Source organism: Nannospalax galili, unplaced genomic scaffold (assembly GCF_000622305.1).
Source record: "Nannospalax galili isolate Female #2095 unplaced genomic scaffold, S.galili_v1.0 scaffold777, whole genome shotgun sequence".
NCBI classification, from domain to species: domain Eukaryota; kingdom Metazoa; phylum Chordata; class Mammalia; order Rodentia; family Spalacidae; genus Nannospalax; species Nannospalax galili.
Window position 1 is genome coordinate 3,737,711 of NW_008341810.1, and position 15,075 is coordinate 3,752,785.

Sequence of the window (15,075 nt, forward strand, 5' to 3'; positions counted from 1 at the left end):
TTGGCATAGGCATATTCTGTAGCTCAAGCCTTAATCATTTCTTTTCACAGTGTGGTTAAAGAAATGTAATCACCTAAGAATTTGTGCTGGATCAAAGTAACAGAAAAAATTTTAATTTAAATCATGTTTAAATTTACCATTCTGTACATCAAATGCCTGTTGGTGGAACAAAACTGCATTACATAACTCGTCTTCTAGAACTTAATTTAACATTAACGTAAGCTAACTAGAAGATTACAGATAGCACTGGGTGACAAGGTTGGCGTCACACAATTCCCTGACAGAACACATCAGCAGAGGGCCCAAGAGCCAAATCAAAAGTCAGCTAGAAGCCGGGCATGGTGGCTCACACCTTTAATCCCAGGACTCAGGAGGCAGAAACATGTGGATCTCTCTGAGATCAGGGCCAGCCTGATCTACACAGTAAATTCCAGGCCCGCTAGAGATACTGGGTGACCCTGTCTCAGGAAAGAAGAAAAAGAACTCAGATGGAAAACACCTCTCCCTGCAGTATGAATAGGTATTATCAGTGACCAGAACATTCTATGTGATTCAGTTTTCTAGGCAGAGTACTATAGCCTAGTGACTTTAAAAAACAACCTCTAAAATTCTACCTCATGGCCTTACTAATTAATTAGGGTAGTAGGGCCCCAAAGACAGAAGTAGTCATTTTAGAGCAGCTTCCACTGTCTCTGCCTGAGGGTAGCATGGGCCAATCATGAAGCCCTCCAAGCAATCTAAGTACGTCATAGAAGATGCTCTTAGGTATACATCTTCTAATATGTTCATGTGGACTGAGAATGAGGGAAAATGATAATGGGTTGGGGGCAAAGGCAAGCTGACTTACACAGAAACTACATCCTTTCAAAAACTGTGAATTCTGTGACCTCAGGATCAAACTTGAAGCCAGGAAGACTAAGGCTAGAGTTTCAAAGTACTCAAAAAATAAAGGGTTAATAATAGAAACTGCAGCTGATTTTATGCATCAGAAATAAAATGTTATACCATATCTATCATTCTTATGTGGGTTCATGTAATTTATCTCCAATTAGAATTATTATCTATTCAGCAGCTGAAGCCCAAGAACTGCTGATACTTGGCAGATAAGAAAGCATCTCCAGTCTCTTGACTCTGGCCTTTCTTAAGCAAAATGATGATCACACAATATACATCACTTGTTCGAGAAAACCATTTGGGCCTGATGCACAGGAAACTGCTCTGCTAGCAATTCCATCCATACTATCACCTGACCTTCCTGGACTCCAGGGGGACTGGGCCTCTTTGGCTTCACCAGGTCTATTGTGCAGTCCCAAATCCATATAAAAAATAGCACATGCCTTTCCAATCCAGGATTTTCTCCTTTGAGTTACTGTTGCTATTTAAGAGCTGCTTCAATGTCTGATCCACAAAGGTATAATACATTTAGAAATCACCCAGATTTTTGTAAGTACCTTATCTCTACCCAGTCTGGACACCCATAGGCATCAGTGTTTATGATAGTCTAATCTGCACTAAAGGCAGCTAAAAATCCTCTAAAATCATGCACAAGGAAAGCCTCTTCATACATAGCTCCCAATGCAGAATCAGTAAAACACAATCTACAGGTCAACACAGCATTGGCTACCATTGTGTTGGGAGAGAATATTCAAGAGGAAGTCAAGGGGCATTTGACTTTGAAGGAGTTCTTGTTTGGATGAGTCTTTCCTGAAGGAATTCTCTTGGAACACTTATGGTATCATGACCATATTTACAAAGGCTCTTCCCACATTCCTCATGGAACCTTTCTTCTTCATGAGTACTTCGTAGGTTGAATGACACTCCACAGAGCAGGTTTGAGAAGCACGGCTTTGGCACAGTGGTGTTCAGAGGATTCACTAACTCTCCAGTTTGTTTCTCAACAAAACAAAAATCATTGCTAGAGCCGGGCGTGGTGGTGCAAGCCTTTAATCCTAGCACTTGGGAGGCAGAGGCAGCCGGATCTCTGTGAGTTCAAGGCCAGCCTGGTCTACATAGTGAGTTTGAGGACAGCTGGGGCTACAGGGAGACTCTGTCTCAAAAAGACCAAAAAAAAAAGGAGAGTATATGGGCAGAGAGAAAGAGAAAAGAATATACATGTTTTTCATGCTGTATTATTTTGACCTCCTTAGCAAGAACATGTTCAAAACTACAAATATAGCCAGTCCTGACACTGGCTGCACAGGACACCTGAGGGCACAAGTCAATGTACAAAGGCTACTCTAAGCCGAGACAGTTTGTAGAATAAAGTTTCACTTGGAAAAATGAGCAGGTGCTATATTAAGTAATATATAATGGCATGTTTCTCTATGCAGTATCACACATTGAGCTTTTCGTGACGTACGATCACAAGTCATTTAACAGAAACATGGTCTTAAAAAAGGTAGATAGCAGATCTCAAAGTTGTGTGAACAGTATGACATGTACTTATACAAACCAAGATGGCCAGGACATTGCCAGGTGATAGGATGTGACGGGACCACCACCTTCCATGCAGCCTACTGTGGGTAGCAATGCCATTATACAGCACATGGCTGAACTACTGAATAAAGTGATCTGAAAAACTTCTCTTTACTGAGGAGTTCACTTACTGGAACTCAGCACCACTGCTATTTTGACCTGCGTAACTCTTGTATGGAAATTTCTTGGCATGGTAAAATGCTGAGCTGCACCAAGGGCCTCTGGCACTCGGTGTCAACAGCAACTAACGTTGGGTTGCCGAAAGTGTCCTTCTGTGTTGCTCATGTGGAATCAAATCAGTCCCAGTTGAGAATAAACTGCCCCTAAGTCTAAATTAATACCTTGGCTCTGTCCTTGGGAATGTCCCATCTACTGGCACAGAGACAACTAAACAAATATCCAGGACTTAGCAGCATTACAAAGAGATCTTTCTCAAGTCTGTGTGATCAGAAACAAAAAATCTGCGAATGTTGAGAATGGCTGGGAAGAAGCACTCTACATTTCAAAGAGAATCAGCTGTAATTTCATGGTTTATATTAGCAAGAATGACCTGAATCATGTTGTTTAACTGATAAATATTCTAATAATTAGAAATTGCTAACTACACGTTATATAACCTGTTAACAATTGCAAGGATTGGGGCATTGTAAGAATAAAAACCAGCAATCACCAACAACTACTGCAGATCACAGTCACTTCCTTCACTGAATATTCTCTATAAAATTCTCAATTCAAAAATCTCAAGTCTGGCCTTTAAGCTGCTTTTACAGTAGCAAAAAGAAGTCCATGTCATGAAGAAGTATGCTGGTCCATGTCACAAAGTACACTATCTAGTTTTAAAGCCATTTCGTCAATGTCTTCAGCTTTGTCACAACTATCAATGCCAGACACGCCACTCACTTTACTTTGTCCTTTTCTTAATGCATTTAGGCACTTGCCAAGTCTCTTTATGAACAGGTCCACATCCTGTGACTTCATCCCGATGGCTGCTGCAGCATTGAGGTAGGCACAGGGGTAATTATCCACGTGGGACATGAAGCCTTGGAAAGTGTGGCCACTCATGGTTTGCACAGACCCAAGAGGCACAGCCCTGAAAGGGAGAAGATTCATTAACCCAATGCTTCTAGTGATGCTAACAGAATGCCACCTAGAAACAGGATACCTGCCTTAGTGAGCCATAGAGCCACTGATTAAGAAGCTGACAGGAACACATAAATCACGGCCTATGCAAACAAACCATGTCAGCTTAAAATGAAATTATAATGTGCTATTTATATTGGAAAGCCCTTTCTAGCAATGACCATCTACTTAGCCTCTATGAGCGAGCATCAAGCTCAAGGAATTCCAAATAGCCTTATATCTTCTTCAAAGAAGTAACAAGAAAATTATTTGGTTTTGTGCCAAATCTAGAATCTGACTTCAAAAATGTAAGTCAAATGGCTTTGGTTAACTGCTGTGTCACCTGAAAATTCAAATAAAAATCCCAATCATGGGGGCTGGAGAGATGGTTCAGCAGTTAAGAGCATTGGTTGCTCTTGCAGAGGACCTGGATTTGATTCCCAGTAACCACATGGTAGCTAATAAACCATCCATAACTCCAGTTCCAGAGATCTGACGTTCTCTCCTGACCTCCACAGGCATTGCTTGATACATACACGCAGGTAATACATTTATACACATAAAAAAATAAATAAAATAAATAAATAAATAAATAATCCCAACCATCTGGCTGGAAGCTGTGTCACTGCTTCAGGGGGTGGTGGTCAGCAGACAGCAAGAGCCATCAATGGTATATGGTTATTTAAGCCTTACTTCTATGCCCTACTTAGACACACAGACTTTGAATCCCTTACTTTTTAAGAAGCTAATTGAGATCAACACACATAAAGACAAATAGTGGTACTCTAAAAATAATTTTAATGTGTCAAAACTATACTGCACACTAATAGTTTATCAGGGTAAAAGCTGAATTAATCTAAGATTTTTTCCTTTAAAAAAGCTGTCCTTTAAGGCTAGGAATGGTGGTACATGCCTTTAATCCCAGCATTCAGGAGGCAAAGGTAGATCTCTGTGAGTTCAAGGCCAGCCTGGTCTACAAAGTGAGTTCCAGGCCAGCTGGGGCTACAGGGAGACCCTATCTCAAAAAGAAAAAAAAAAATCTGTCCTTTAGCCAGGTGTGGTGGCATTCATCTGTTATCCCAGCACTGGGGAGACAGAAACAAGAGGATCCCAAGGTCAGCCACAGCTACACAGTATGACACTGACTAAAAAAACAAAACTAGTATGGCTTGGTGGTTAAAAGCACATAATGCTTTTGCAGGAGTTTGATTCCCAGCACCCATGTTAGACAGCTCATGACTGCCTATAACTCCAGCTCCAGGGAAATTTGACACCTCTGGCCCCTGTGGGCACCTGCACTACTGTGCACATACCCACACACAGACACAGGCACAGAAACACACACACACATACACACCATTAAAAATAAAAATAAATTTTTCTAAAAAGCAAAACAAAAGCTAAGTTGTCCTTTGACATAAAATTTCTATCCTCTGCCTGGTCAGGGTGAAATTCTTTCATAGATGTATGTGAAGAAAAGCATTTAGAGCAAGATAATTATGTCATTTTTTCTCTAACGTTTTAAAATGAGACTGATCTGATGCCATGTATGTGTGAGAGGAAAGTAATGTGTCTAAGGCAACACTGAGGCAACAACACAAGATCCTTTTAGTTTTGGCAATAGGACTTCCTTAGCAACATTTTCACTTGAATTTGGTAATGAAGACGAATTATTTCTATTATCACCATGTGACATCACTGAAAATCATCTAAGAAAGAAAGCCAAAAATCCAGAAGTTGGACTGACTTCATGGTACAGGCCTTTAATCCCAACTATGTGGGCCTCTAAGACAAGAGGCCTGCACATTGTAGGCCTGACTGGGCCACAGATTAAATTCAAGGCCAGCCTGGACAACTTAGTGAGACCCAGTCTCAAAATAAAAAGAAGGTATCTAAGTGGTACAGTGTTTACCTAACATTCATGAGGCTCTAAGTTCAATCCCTAGAACTGAAGAAAAAAAATCTATCCAGAGAAGTACTAAAAGAAACTTGATTCCTATATTTTAGTGACTATTTCAATCACAGAACAGAAAGTCCACAGTTAATCACCTTACAGACCCTTTAGCTCATCATTGACTTGACAGTGAACTCTCAGGTACTGCTCAACATATACATGAAGGACTACTAGTAAGGAAAGGCACTTGATTAAGAGTTAACTTTTTTTAAGATTTATTTTTAATTATATGCATGCATATCTGAGAGCAGCTGCCCATGGAGTCCAGAACTGAGGGTCAGCTCTCTGGAACTGAAGTTATAGGAGGTTGTGAGCTACCTGATGTGGGTATTGGGAACCAAACTCTAGTCTTCTGCAAGAATATTATGTGTTTTTAACCACTGAGCCATCTCTCCAGCTCAACTTCATTTTTTTTCAAAGAAAAGCCAGCATAAAACACTTCTATTGCAACAATAAAACTTGAAACTCTTACGTGGTGTGGAGCGTAAGGGAAGACTGGAAAAAAGAATGATTTATCTCACCAAATCACTAGCCAAGACAGCAAAGGGTGAGACGGGACTGAGGGAGGAGGAAAAGCCAGGAGACGAAGATCAGCAGAAAAAGCCAAGCTCTAAAATCCGGGAGATGTGAAGCTGTGGCAACAGCATCATTCTCTTAGCAAACACACAGGATTTGTCATGATGGCTGGGATTTCATCTAGCAGTATGCCTGTCAACAGCACCTTCTATTTAAAATTTCAATTAAAATTCTTAAAATTTAGGTAGTTGAGTTTAAATAGTTAAAAGATTACAAAAGTCTTGAAGAAAAAAAAAAAAGCTCAGTCACAAAGGTTTTAGAGGCGCCCGATGGTCCAAGGACAGGCACTGGAGAGTCCTAGAGATAACATTAAAAACCAAAGAAGCCCCAGACTCTCAAAATACTCACCTGGCTCCAGAAACCTGTCTGGTAAAAAGCATCGAGCCAAGCTGAGTGACAGCTTTGTCATGGTGTTCATCCAGTGTCTTAAGTGTCATAGCTGGAGAAAAAAAAAGAACAAGAGGCTTCGGTTTGGTTTACCAGCACAAAACCATCCAAAGACAAATGATGATGGAAGAATTATTTTTTATTCATTGTTACAAGGCACAACAGCACTTTAATATACTTGATAAATTACAGCAAGGGTTTTGTTTCCATATGAGACAATGTAGTTTCATAACATGTCCACAATCATGAACAGAATTCCCTTAACACTCTCTTAGAAAGTGAGTTTTCCTAGCTAAGTACATAGTGCTCAGTAGAGCTGTTAACTCAAATTCAACCACGTTTGAAGAACTTAGAAAATGAGAATGGGAAACATTTCACTGCTGTACATACATAACACTAAGATCAACTCTGCATGTACAAATGGCTATCATCATTCCATGACCATGTAGTGAACTGCATCCAATGTATACCACTGCTACAGCTGTCATGTACCTAAGGCTGGCTTACCATGTTAGACATGTTGCAAGCATAATCTCAACCAATTTTTAAAAAAAAATAATTCTGCATGTGATGGATTATTATCTCTATTTCAGAGACAAGGAAAAGGAGGCTGGAGGCTAGAACATGACATAATTCATTTTCTAACTACCCAACATCACTTACTATCCAAGCAAAAGATTAGGAAGGTTTGTATTACATGTTGGTGTCCATAGCTTTCCAGGAAAGCCCATTCCTGAAAGGCTTCAGTTATAAATGACTCACTTTCCTCAGCTATATGAGAAATACAAAACATATTCTTCATATATTCATAAGCTAATAGGCAATTATGAAGCTTTTAAGTTACTTCTGTATATAAAAGCCAATGTTCATTTTACTAGTCCCTGAACTACATGACAAAAATGCAGTCTTTATACAAACAAATCAAATTATAATACAGCTGTTCTTAATATGCAAAGGCAGAAGAAAACAAGCAATGACATTAAAAACAGTATTTTGGTGTTTTGTTAACTTGAGAAAGTTTCAACTGTTACACAGAAACAAGCCCTGTTATTATTTTCTGTGTGTTTATTACGTTTAATATTGATTCTGATTCTTTCAGCAGATAGGTTTTATCTTAGAGTAACACTAAAGCATTTCTAGAGGCTAAAGTAAACATTTTTCAATTTACCAATTAATACTGGAGTGAATTTAGCAGTATCAGTATAATCAAAACAAGTTCATTCTTCTTCTATAAATGAGAACTTTCTCCTAAAGATAGGCTAGAAGTACTTCCTTTCTAGGAAAAAAATTACCTAGCGATATGGGGTTGTGAGGTGTCTGCAACAGTCTCTCATTGTAGGCCTCTGCTAACTTCTTTAGTTGAGTGGACAAATATGAAAACATTTCCTATAATAACAACAAAAAAATCAAATTTAACAATACAAAATCTGACCAGTATGAAATGTTTGCTATTAACGATCCCATCCATGTACTCTCTTTACAACAACACAGTGAGCTGCAGAGCTGCCTCACATACCAGAACCACAGGGCTGAGGGGGAGAAAAAGAACCAGCCTGTTTCCTTCCTGCTTAGGCCGTAAATGTACCTATCACGGCTCACCTTCTCAGAACCTCCAGAGTTACCACTCCAACATTTTTTTTTGGGGGGGGGGGTATTGTTTTGTTGCTCAAGCCTCAGCCTCCCCAGTAGCTGGGATTGTAAGTGTGCACTGACACACCCCGCAAGAGCCAACACTCTACCCAAGCAGTCACCTACTTCTCCCCTTGACATAGCAGCAGCACGGCAGATGTTTTCCCCTAACTCTTCTGCCCCTCTGTACTGTTCTACACACAGAGGCCAGCATCATCCGTCCAAACAATAAACTAGACCATACCCTTCCCCATGTGATGTGACCCAGCCCTGAGACTGTCGCTCCCCTACTCACTGAATACTAGCCACATTAGCCTCCTTTCCAACCTACAGCACCTGAACCTTTGTACAAGCTTTCCATGCACTTCCCAGATCATTCCCCAAGTGGATCCCATGTCACATTCTAAGGAGACCTTCTTTTTTGACTAATCTATGAAAGTAACCCTCTGAATGGGACTGCCCCGAATTCCCAATCACCTTCCAGCTCATTACCTAGCTTGGTTTCTTCACTGTATTGACCCAATGTGCAGTTACCTTGTGTATTTGCTTAAATGAATATTGCCTATCATTACCTACTAGAAGGGGAAAATGCCTTGAAGGAGCTCCGTCTTCCTTACCACTGCTTTCCCTGTATCAAGAAAAATGTGTCAGACTTTTGCATGCAAGTTACATAGGAAATGGTAGTTTCAAACTGTACTTTTTTTTTTGCTCTGTGTGTGTGTGTGTGTGTGTGTGTGTCTGTGTCTGTGTAGATGTCTGTGTCTGTGTGAGATATTCTAGATCAAACCAGGGCCCTTGTGTACCTTTCAGCTATATTCCCAGCCCAGAATGTATTCCCTTTAAGGTGCACAAAGCAAAAGTTAAGGATTTCCTTAAATCAGTTCAAAGACTACAGCAACTACAACTTGTCTACTTTGTCAACAGCGGAAAATATGAAAAAGGTTTCCTAAGTATAAAATGTTGTATTTGTGGACTGGAGAGATGGCTCAGCGGTTAAGAGCACTGACTGCTCTTGCAGAGGACCTGGGCTCGATTCCCAGCACCCATATGGCAGCTAACCCCTTAACTCCAGTTCTAGGGGAATCCGAAGCCCTCTTCTGACCTCCTTAGCATTGCACACATGGGTGCACTCACATACATGCAGACAATACACTTATACACATAAAATAAAAATAATAAATATTTTTTTAAAATGTTGTATTTGTGGACTGGAGAGCTGGCTCAGCGGTTAAGAGCACTGACTGCTCTTGCAGAGGACCTGGGCTCGATTCCCAGCACCCATATGGCAGCTAACCCCTTAACTCCAGTTCTAGGGGAATCCGAAGCCCTCTTCTGACCTCCTTAGCATTGCACACATGGGTGCACTCACATACATGCAGACAATACACTTATACACATAAAATAAAAATAATAAATATTTTTTTAAAATGTTGTATTTGTGTACATGGCAGTATAATGAAGTTAATTAAATATTAAGATAGAGCCATTTACAATTTAAATTTTTTTAACGTTTTGTTATTTTTAAATGCTGCTGGATGTGATAGAACTTCCTCTTGTCATTAAAACAGTGCAGAGAGACACTAAGGCAACTGTTGTCATTTTCAGAAACGGGAAAAGCATTGTGAAAGGCCATCTTTTTCTTGGACATAGAAAGGTTTTTCTGGATCACCCTCAAACCAATATTCTAATACTCCTTCAAAAAGCAGAACATAGGACTCAAATGGAAGTAAAAATGCAAACAATTACGGCAATTAGAACAAATCTTAATCTACTGCATCTGCATTTATAACGGTAGAATCCATGGACTTCATATGTCTATTTTCATGCATACAAAGTACATGAGTTGCTAATTTAAATTCTCTGTACTTTTTAAAGCAGCCCCATATTTCCACTTAGATACCAGATGCTAGTTTTTCATCATCTATACCATTTACTAAAATCTTAACTTGATCAGTTAAGTTAACTCTCCCTTACTCTCAAGTTCACCAACCTCTCATTAGCAGAAATAAATCTGGTAGACCCCATGACCCTGACAAAAAGACGACCTCCACCTTTCATTTATTATGAAACAGAGTTTTCTCCAGTTCAAACACGTCAGTGCTGAAGCCCAATTTAAAATAATCTTCCATCTAGTGTGGCTGTCACATCTGTAGGCTGAGTGGAACCTAATGAGTACTTAATTTGTACTTGAGTTAGTTATTTCTGAAAAAAAGAGGAATGTTTCCTTAGTAACACCCTAGAGGGTGCCTTTAGATGTAATCATGCACACATAGTTATTAGAACTGAATTTGCAGAAGTTCTATTTCTTATACTTTAATAAATTAGTTTTAATCAGTCCTATCAATCACTGGCTAATGCCACCAGAATTCAGAGGGTCAGTCTTGTTTTCTGAGACCTAGTCCCATTATGTAACCTAGGCTAGCCTGGAACTTGTGACCTTCCTGCCTCACCCTCCTGAATGCTGGGATTATAGGTATATATCTCCACCCCTAGCTAGAATTCAGTTTTAACTGTATATATTAGGATAGAAATCTTTAGACTATAAAGATAATCATAAGGTCACTAAATTCACATATCATTAGTATAATTCAATTAGATGTTTAAAAATTACTTTTAATAAAGTTCACATTTAACAGCAAATATTTATCATATCTTTACTCTGCATAAAGGTTATGACTGGTAAACCAATATCTCAAAGTATAATATATTGAGCTGTACAGTAGTCCATGCATTAAGGTGCCTAAATGTTCTATTAATATCACTACACTTAATTTCTTTCAGGAGATTGTACAACTATTCTATGCTAATACTTAGCTAAGCAGTTTTTTACCTGATATATTAGAGGTACTACAGAACTTGTACTATTTTTTGCTACAGTTAAATCTATAACTGACATTTATTATGAAATACTTCTGCAAAGGAAGAAATTTATAAGCAACCCAAGAAAATGTATATAGAAAGATTTTACTTAAAAGAAATGAAATAATATTGATTTTCTATGTCTTTTGTGCTGTATTTAACCTAATTTTAAAAGACTTTCATGACAGATAAACTGAACTGTATACCTGAATTCTAATGTCAGCTATATTTCTAGAATACAAAACTTTATACCATAGTTAAAGATGCTAATAAAAAAGACACTGAATTATATTAAGCATTGTAATTTCTATGGTCTTTTGCAGACTGATTTTACCTAGACTATCCCTTGCGGGAATCCAGACTTGCACAGTTCATTGAACTTCAAAGAAACGGTCTTGTGCATGTCTTTTGAAACATACTCTTCCATGTGATAGGATAAGATGAAAACAGTACTCCATATCTGATGACAGTATATCTCAGAAGGTGGGTAATGAAATCATGGATGGATGGGTGGACAACGGCATGGGTGCACATTCACATACACAGATGCCCACATCTGAGGAAAATGGTATTATATAAGGTGGTCCCAACTGTGGCTGGCACCAAGGACCCATGCACTCAGCCTCAGAAACAATGAGCCTTCAAGCTGTTAAAGTACCACATCCAGGACCGAAAAATGACATTTTCAAGGGATTCAAGAGTTCCACTTTTAGGGCACAAATGTACTACTGTTACCAAACTTAGCTTTGTCATAGGATACTGAAGCTATGAGTATAGGATTCTAGAACTTAGTGGGTCCTCTAAGCTTCAGTTCACAAATCCATTCCTCTTCTGAACTTGTCCAATTCAGCAGGTATTTACAACAATCAATGATCGCTTGCTACCCACACAAAGGAGCGAGGCAGAATAGTGGGCTTCTCTGGAAGCAAGGAGGACAAATTCCTAAGGCCAATCTTTCCTTTTGCATTGAGAAGCTCAAAGAGACAGTCTCTTGTATTTTAACCTCTTTCCTTAAAGGCCTCTTCCCTTAAACTCCTGGTCATTCCTCCCTCCAGGATGCAGACGTGCTGATCAGGAAGGTGCTAAGGGCAAAGACATTCAATTCACACACAAAGTTCCAGTCTCTGATCCTTTCACCCTTCAAAAGGGAAAGCTTAAGAAAAAGGAAAGGCTTCAAGCTGAGCTCCTGTCTGCCTCCACAATGACAAAGATAAAGCCTTTTCTGAGGAGACAGAGCTGGAAGAAATAACTTCTAAAAATATCCCTGTGGTAAGGGCATTGAAGAAAAAGAAACCCCAAGTTTTCCTTTAACACTCCTTTTTTTAGTACATATAACACCAATAACATAAAAAGGAGCTCTCAGTGATGGTATATAAATAGCTCTGGCTGGCACAAAATAGCTTTGCCTCAGCTTCTCCACAGCTGAACCAATAAACTACTACGATGAAATTTTCACAGTCCAAAAGCAAGTCCATTTAAACAAAAAGAGGCTTCATTTCTACAATAAATCCAATAAAACAAAAAACAGTATTTATGCTACACATATTCAATTATGGTTTATGGAGGACATCTACATTTTTTAGCAGGAAAACCTACTGAGTAAAGATGTTAGAGACAGTTTTATTTACTTACAATGACAGAGTTCTCAGACCAGCATTTTAGTATTTTGAAAATTACTCTATTAGACAGCTTTTGTTCTAAATTCTATGCAAAAAATTTAAATAAAGTCAATTAGTACATTGGAGAGTTTCTGGGATTTTAAATACCTCCACTGAATAGCGTGGGAGGGTCACAGGAGTAGCCGTCATCTTTATGGCTCTATTTCCTAGCACAGAGGGCTCTATCACTGCCTCAGTGCTATATAAGTAACCGCAAACATGAGAAGACAGTGGTAAGGCACAACACACAGGCCTGGGCAGCAGCCAGACCTGGCCTCACCAGCATGCTGGGACTTGTACATGGCTAGCCAGTCCCTGGGAAAGTATGGAACTTCCCCATCACAATTTCACATGTAAAATGGGGACAATCCCTACCTCACGAACTTGAATATTGCATGAAATAAAGGATATAATGAACCTAACACAGGGCTGGCAAAATGGCTCAGCAGGTAAAAGTAGTTGTCATGCAAGACTTGGCCCCATACCCACCCAGAAGTATATGGATAAAACAAATTCAAATCAGTGAGTTATTAAATTTAAGAAAGGACATGAAGTTGAGGGGGGTATATGGATCTAGGAGGTGTTAAAGAGAGGAATTAGGGGTGAATATGATCAAAATACATAGTATGAAATCCTCAAAGAATTAACTAAAGTATTTATTTAAAAAAATAAAATTACATTTTAAAATAAAGAATCTGGCACAGTTTTCTGGCACAAAGAAGACATTTATAAAAATGTTAGCTCCACAGTCTCTACTTTTACCTTAGCTTAAAAGTTCTTAGGATTAAAAAAAGAAAAAAACTTGGGTCTGGAGGTATGGCTCTGTAGGAATGACATACATGCACAGAATCTGGACTAACGACTTTTAATACCTTGGCGAAGTCACTGAACCATATGCTCTTATGACCTGAGCACCTGATCTTGATTCCTGGGAACCTCAATCTGCTGCTCCACCCAAAGATAATGAATGACTGTATGTGTGAAAATCAGTATCAAACACTGAAAAGTCAGGGCATGCATCTTCACTGAAATCAATGAAGACTGCAAAGGAATGCTTGACATTGTATGTAGGAGATGTTTTAAAATAAAAGCAGGGGTGAAGCCTGACTCCAGGACACAGTTCCAGGGCACAGCTCCTGTGAGACATCTTGGGGAAATCATTGCCCTCTGGATTCAGGCCCACTCTTAAAAACTAAAATTAAGAGTCAGGCTGTTTATTCAGGTAATGCGGCATGGTAACAATGCATGGATCAGTGGTAAAGAACATGCTTACTAGAGTACATGAGGACCTGGGTTCAATCCCCAGCACACTCACATCCACCCAAATCCAAAAACAAACACCGCCTAGTAGGACTCCTAGAGACATGTACAACAGCCAGTGGCTATAATGCTGCTCTTGTCCTGGCCCTGTTTATTCCACTCTACTATACAGAACAAAAGGAGAGAACAAAGTGCTGGGTGGTACAAAGGGAGTTACCCCTCAACAGCTGAGACAGAGCACTCAATTCATGAATACCACCTGAATATAAAAGTTTTCTCAAAAAGTGCTTACACTGGATCATAATAAAGAATAAAACCCCTCTGAAAAAAAAACAGAACCATGCTGCCTTTGGATTCATTTAGTGGCTGAGATGTATATGGGGTTCCTGCAGGTCATTCCCACAGTGGGGGACTATCATTCATGCTAAGGAAAATGTGCACATCTATGGCATTTGGAATCATCTACAAGAAGTTGCAAATTTTAAAGTCAAACTCAAAATTGTCAAAAGACAGAAAGAACCAAGACATAAAAATTCTTAAGAAACAAAAAGATGACAGAGAACCCTAACATCAACAACTCCAAAATCCTGGCATAATAAAAGGAGGCAGTACTACTCCCAGAGGTATAATACCTGCAACATACACCGGTAGTCATCATTTTAACTCGCACTCCTTCCCACACATCTTCAATCCACACAGGAATGTTTCTATAAGAACATCAAATTCATAAGGGAATACTTCCTTTTCAAGCATTCAAGTGTGTCCCAAAACCAGAGGTCCCAAACATGGGCATGTAGCAAATGCATGGGGATATGTATTTCAAATGAAGTTATGAGCCCCACTCTAGACTTACTGAATCTGTATGGATTTGAAATGAAGCTAATTGTGAGGAGAGCCAATACATGCACTCTGTGATGACTGCACAATGCTTTGCTTTCCATTTAAAATACAGCGTTTGAGGGCTGGAGAGATGGCTGAGTGGTTAAGAGCACTGGCTGCTCTTGCAGAGGACCCAGGTCCGATTCCCAGCACCCACATGGCAGCTACGAACTATCCTTAACTCCAGTTTCAGGGGAATCCAACACCCTCGTCTGACCTTCACAACACTGCATGACACGGGTGCACTCAAATACATGCAGGCAATACACTCATATACAT

The 15,075-nt window shown here is 39.4% G+C and overlaps 1 protein-coding gene across 2 annotated transcripts in view; it reads right to left on the reverse strand.

Annotated features, from left to right (window-relative positions):
* Nucleotides 1–2,109: 2,109 nt before the first annotated feature.
* Sepsecs (Sep (O-phosphoserine) tRNA:Sec (selenocysteine) tRNA synthase) overlaps nucleotides 2,110–15,075 on the reverse strand; it is a 31,927-nt gene continuing 18,961 nt past the window's right edge. For both annotated transcript variants that reach the window (XM_008837332.3, XM_029565539.1), the window contains 3 exons: nucleotides 7,804–7,897; nucleotides 6,473–6,563; nucleotides 2,110–3,565 (listed from right to left, as the gene is read on the reverse strand). In XM_008837332.3, the coding sequence (XP_008835554.1) occupies nucleotides 3,265–3,565; nucleotides 6,473–6,563; nucleotides 7,804–7,897 (486 nt within the window). In that variant the 3' untranslated portion in view covers nucleotides 2,110–3,264. The remainder of the gene's footprint in view (nucleotides 3,566–6,472; nucleotides 6,564–7,803; nucleotides 7,898–15,075) is intronic.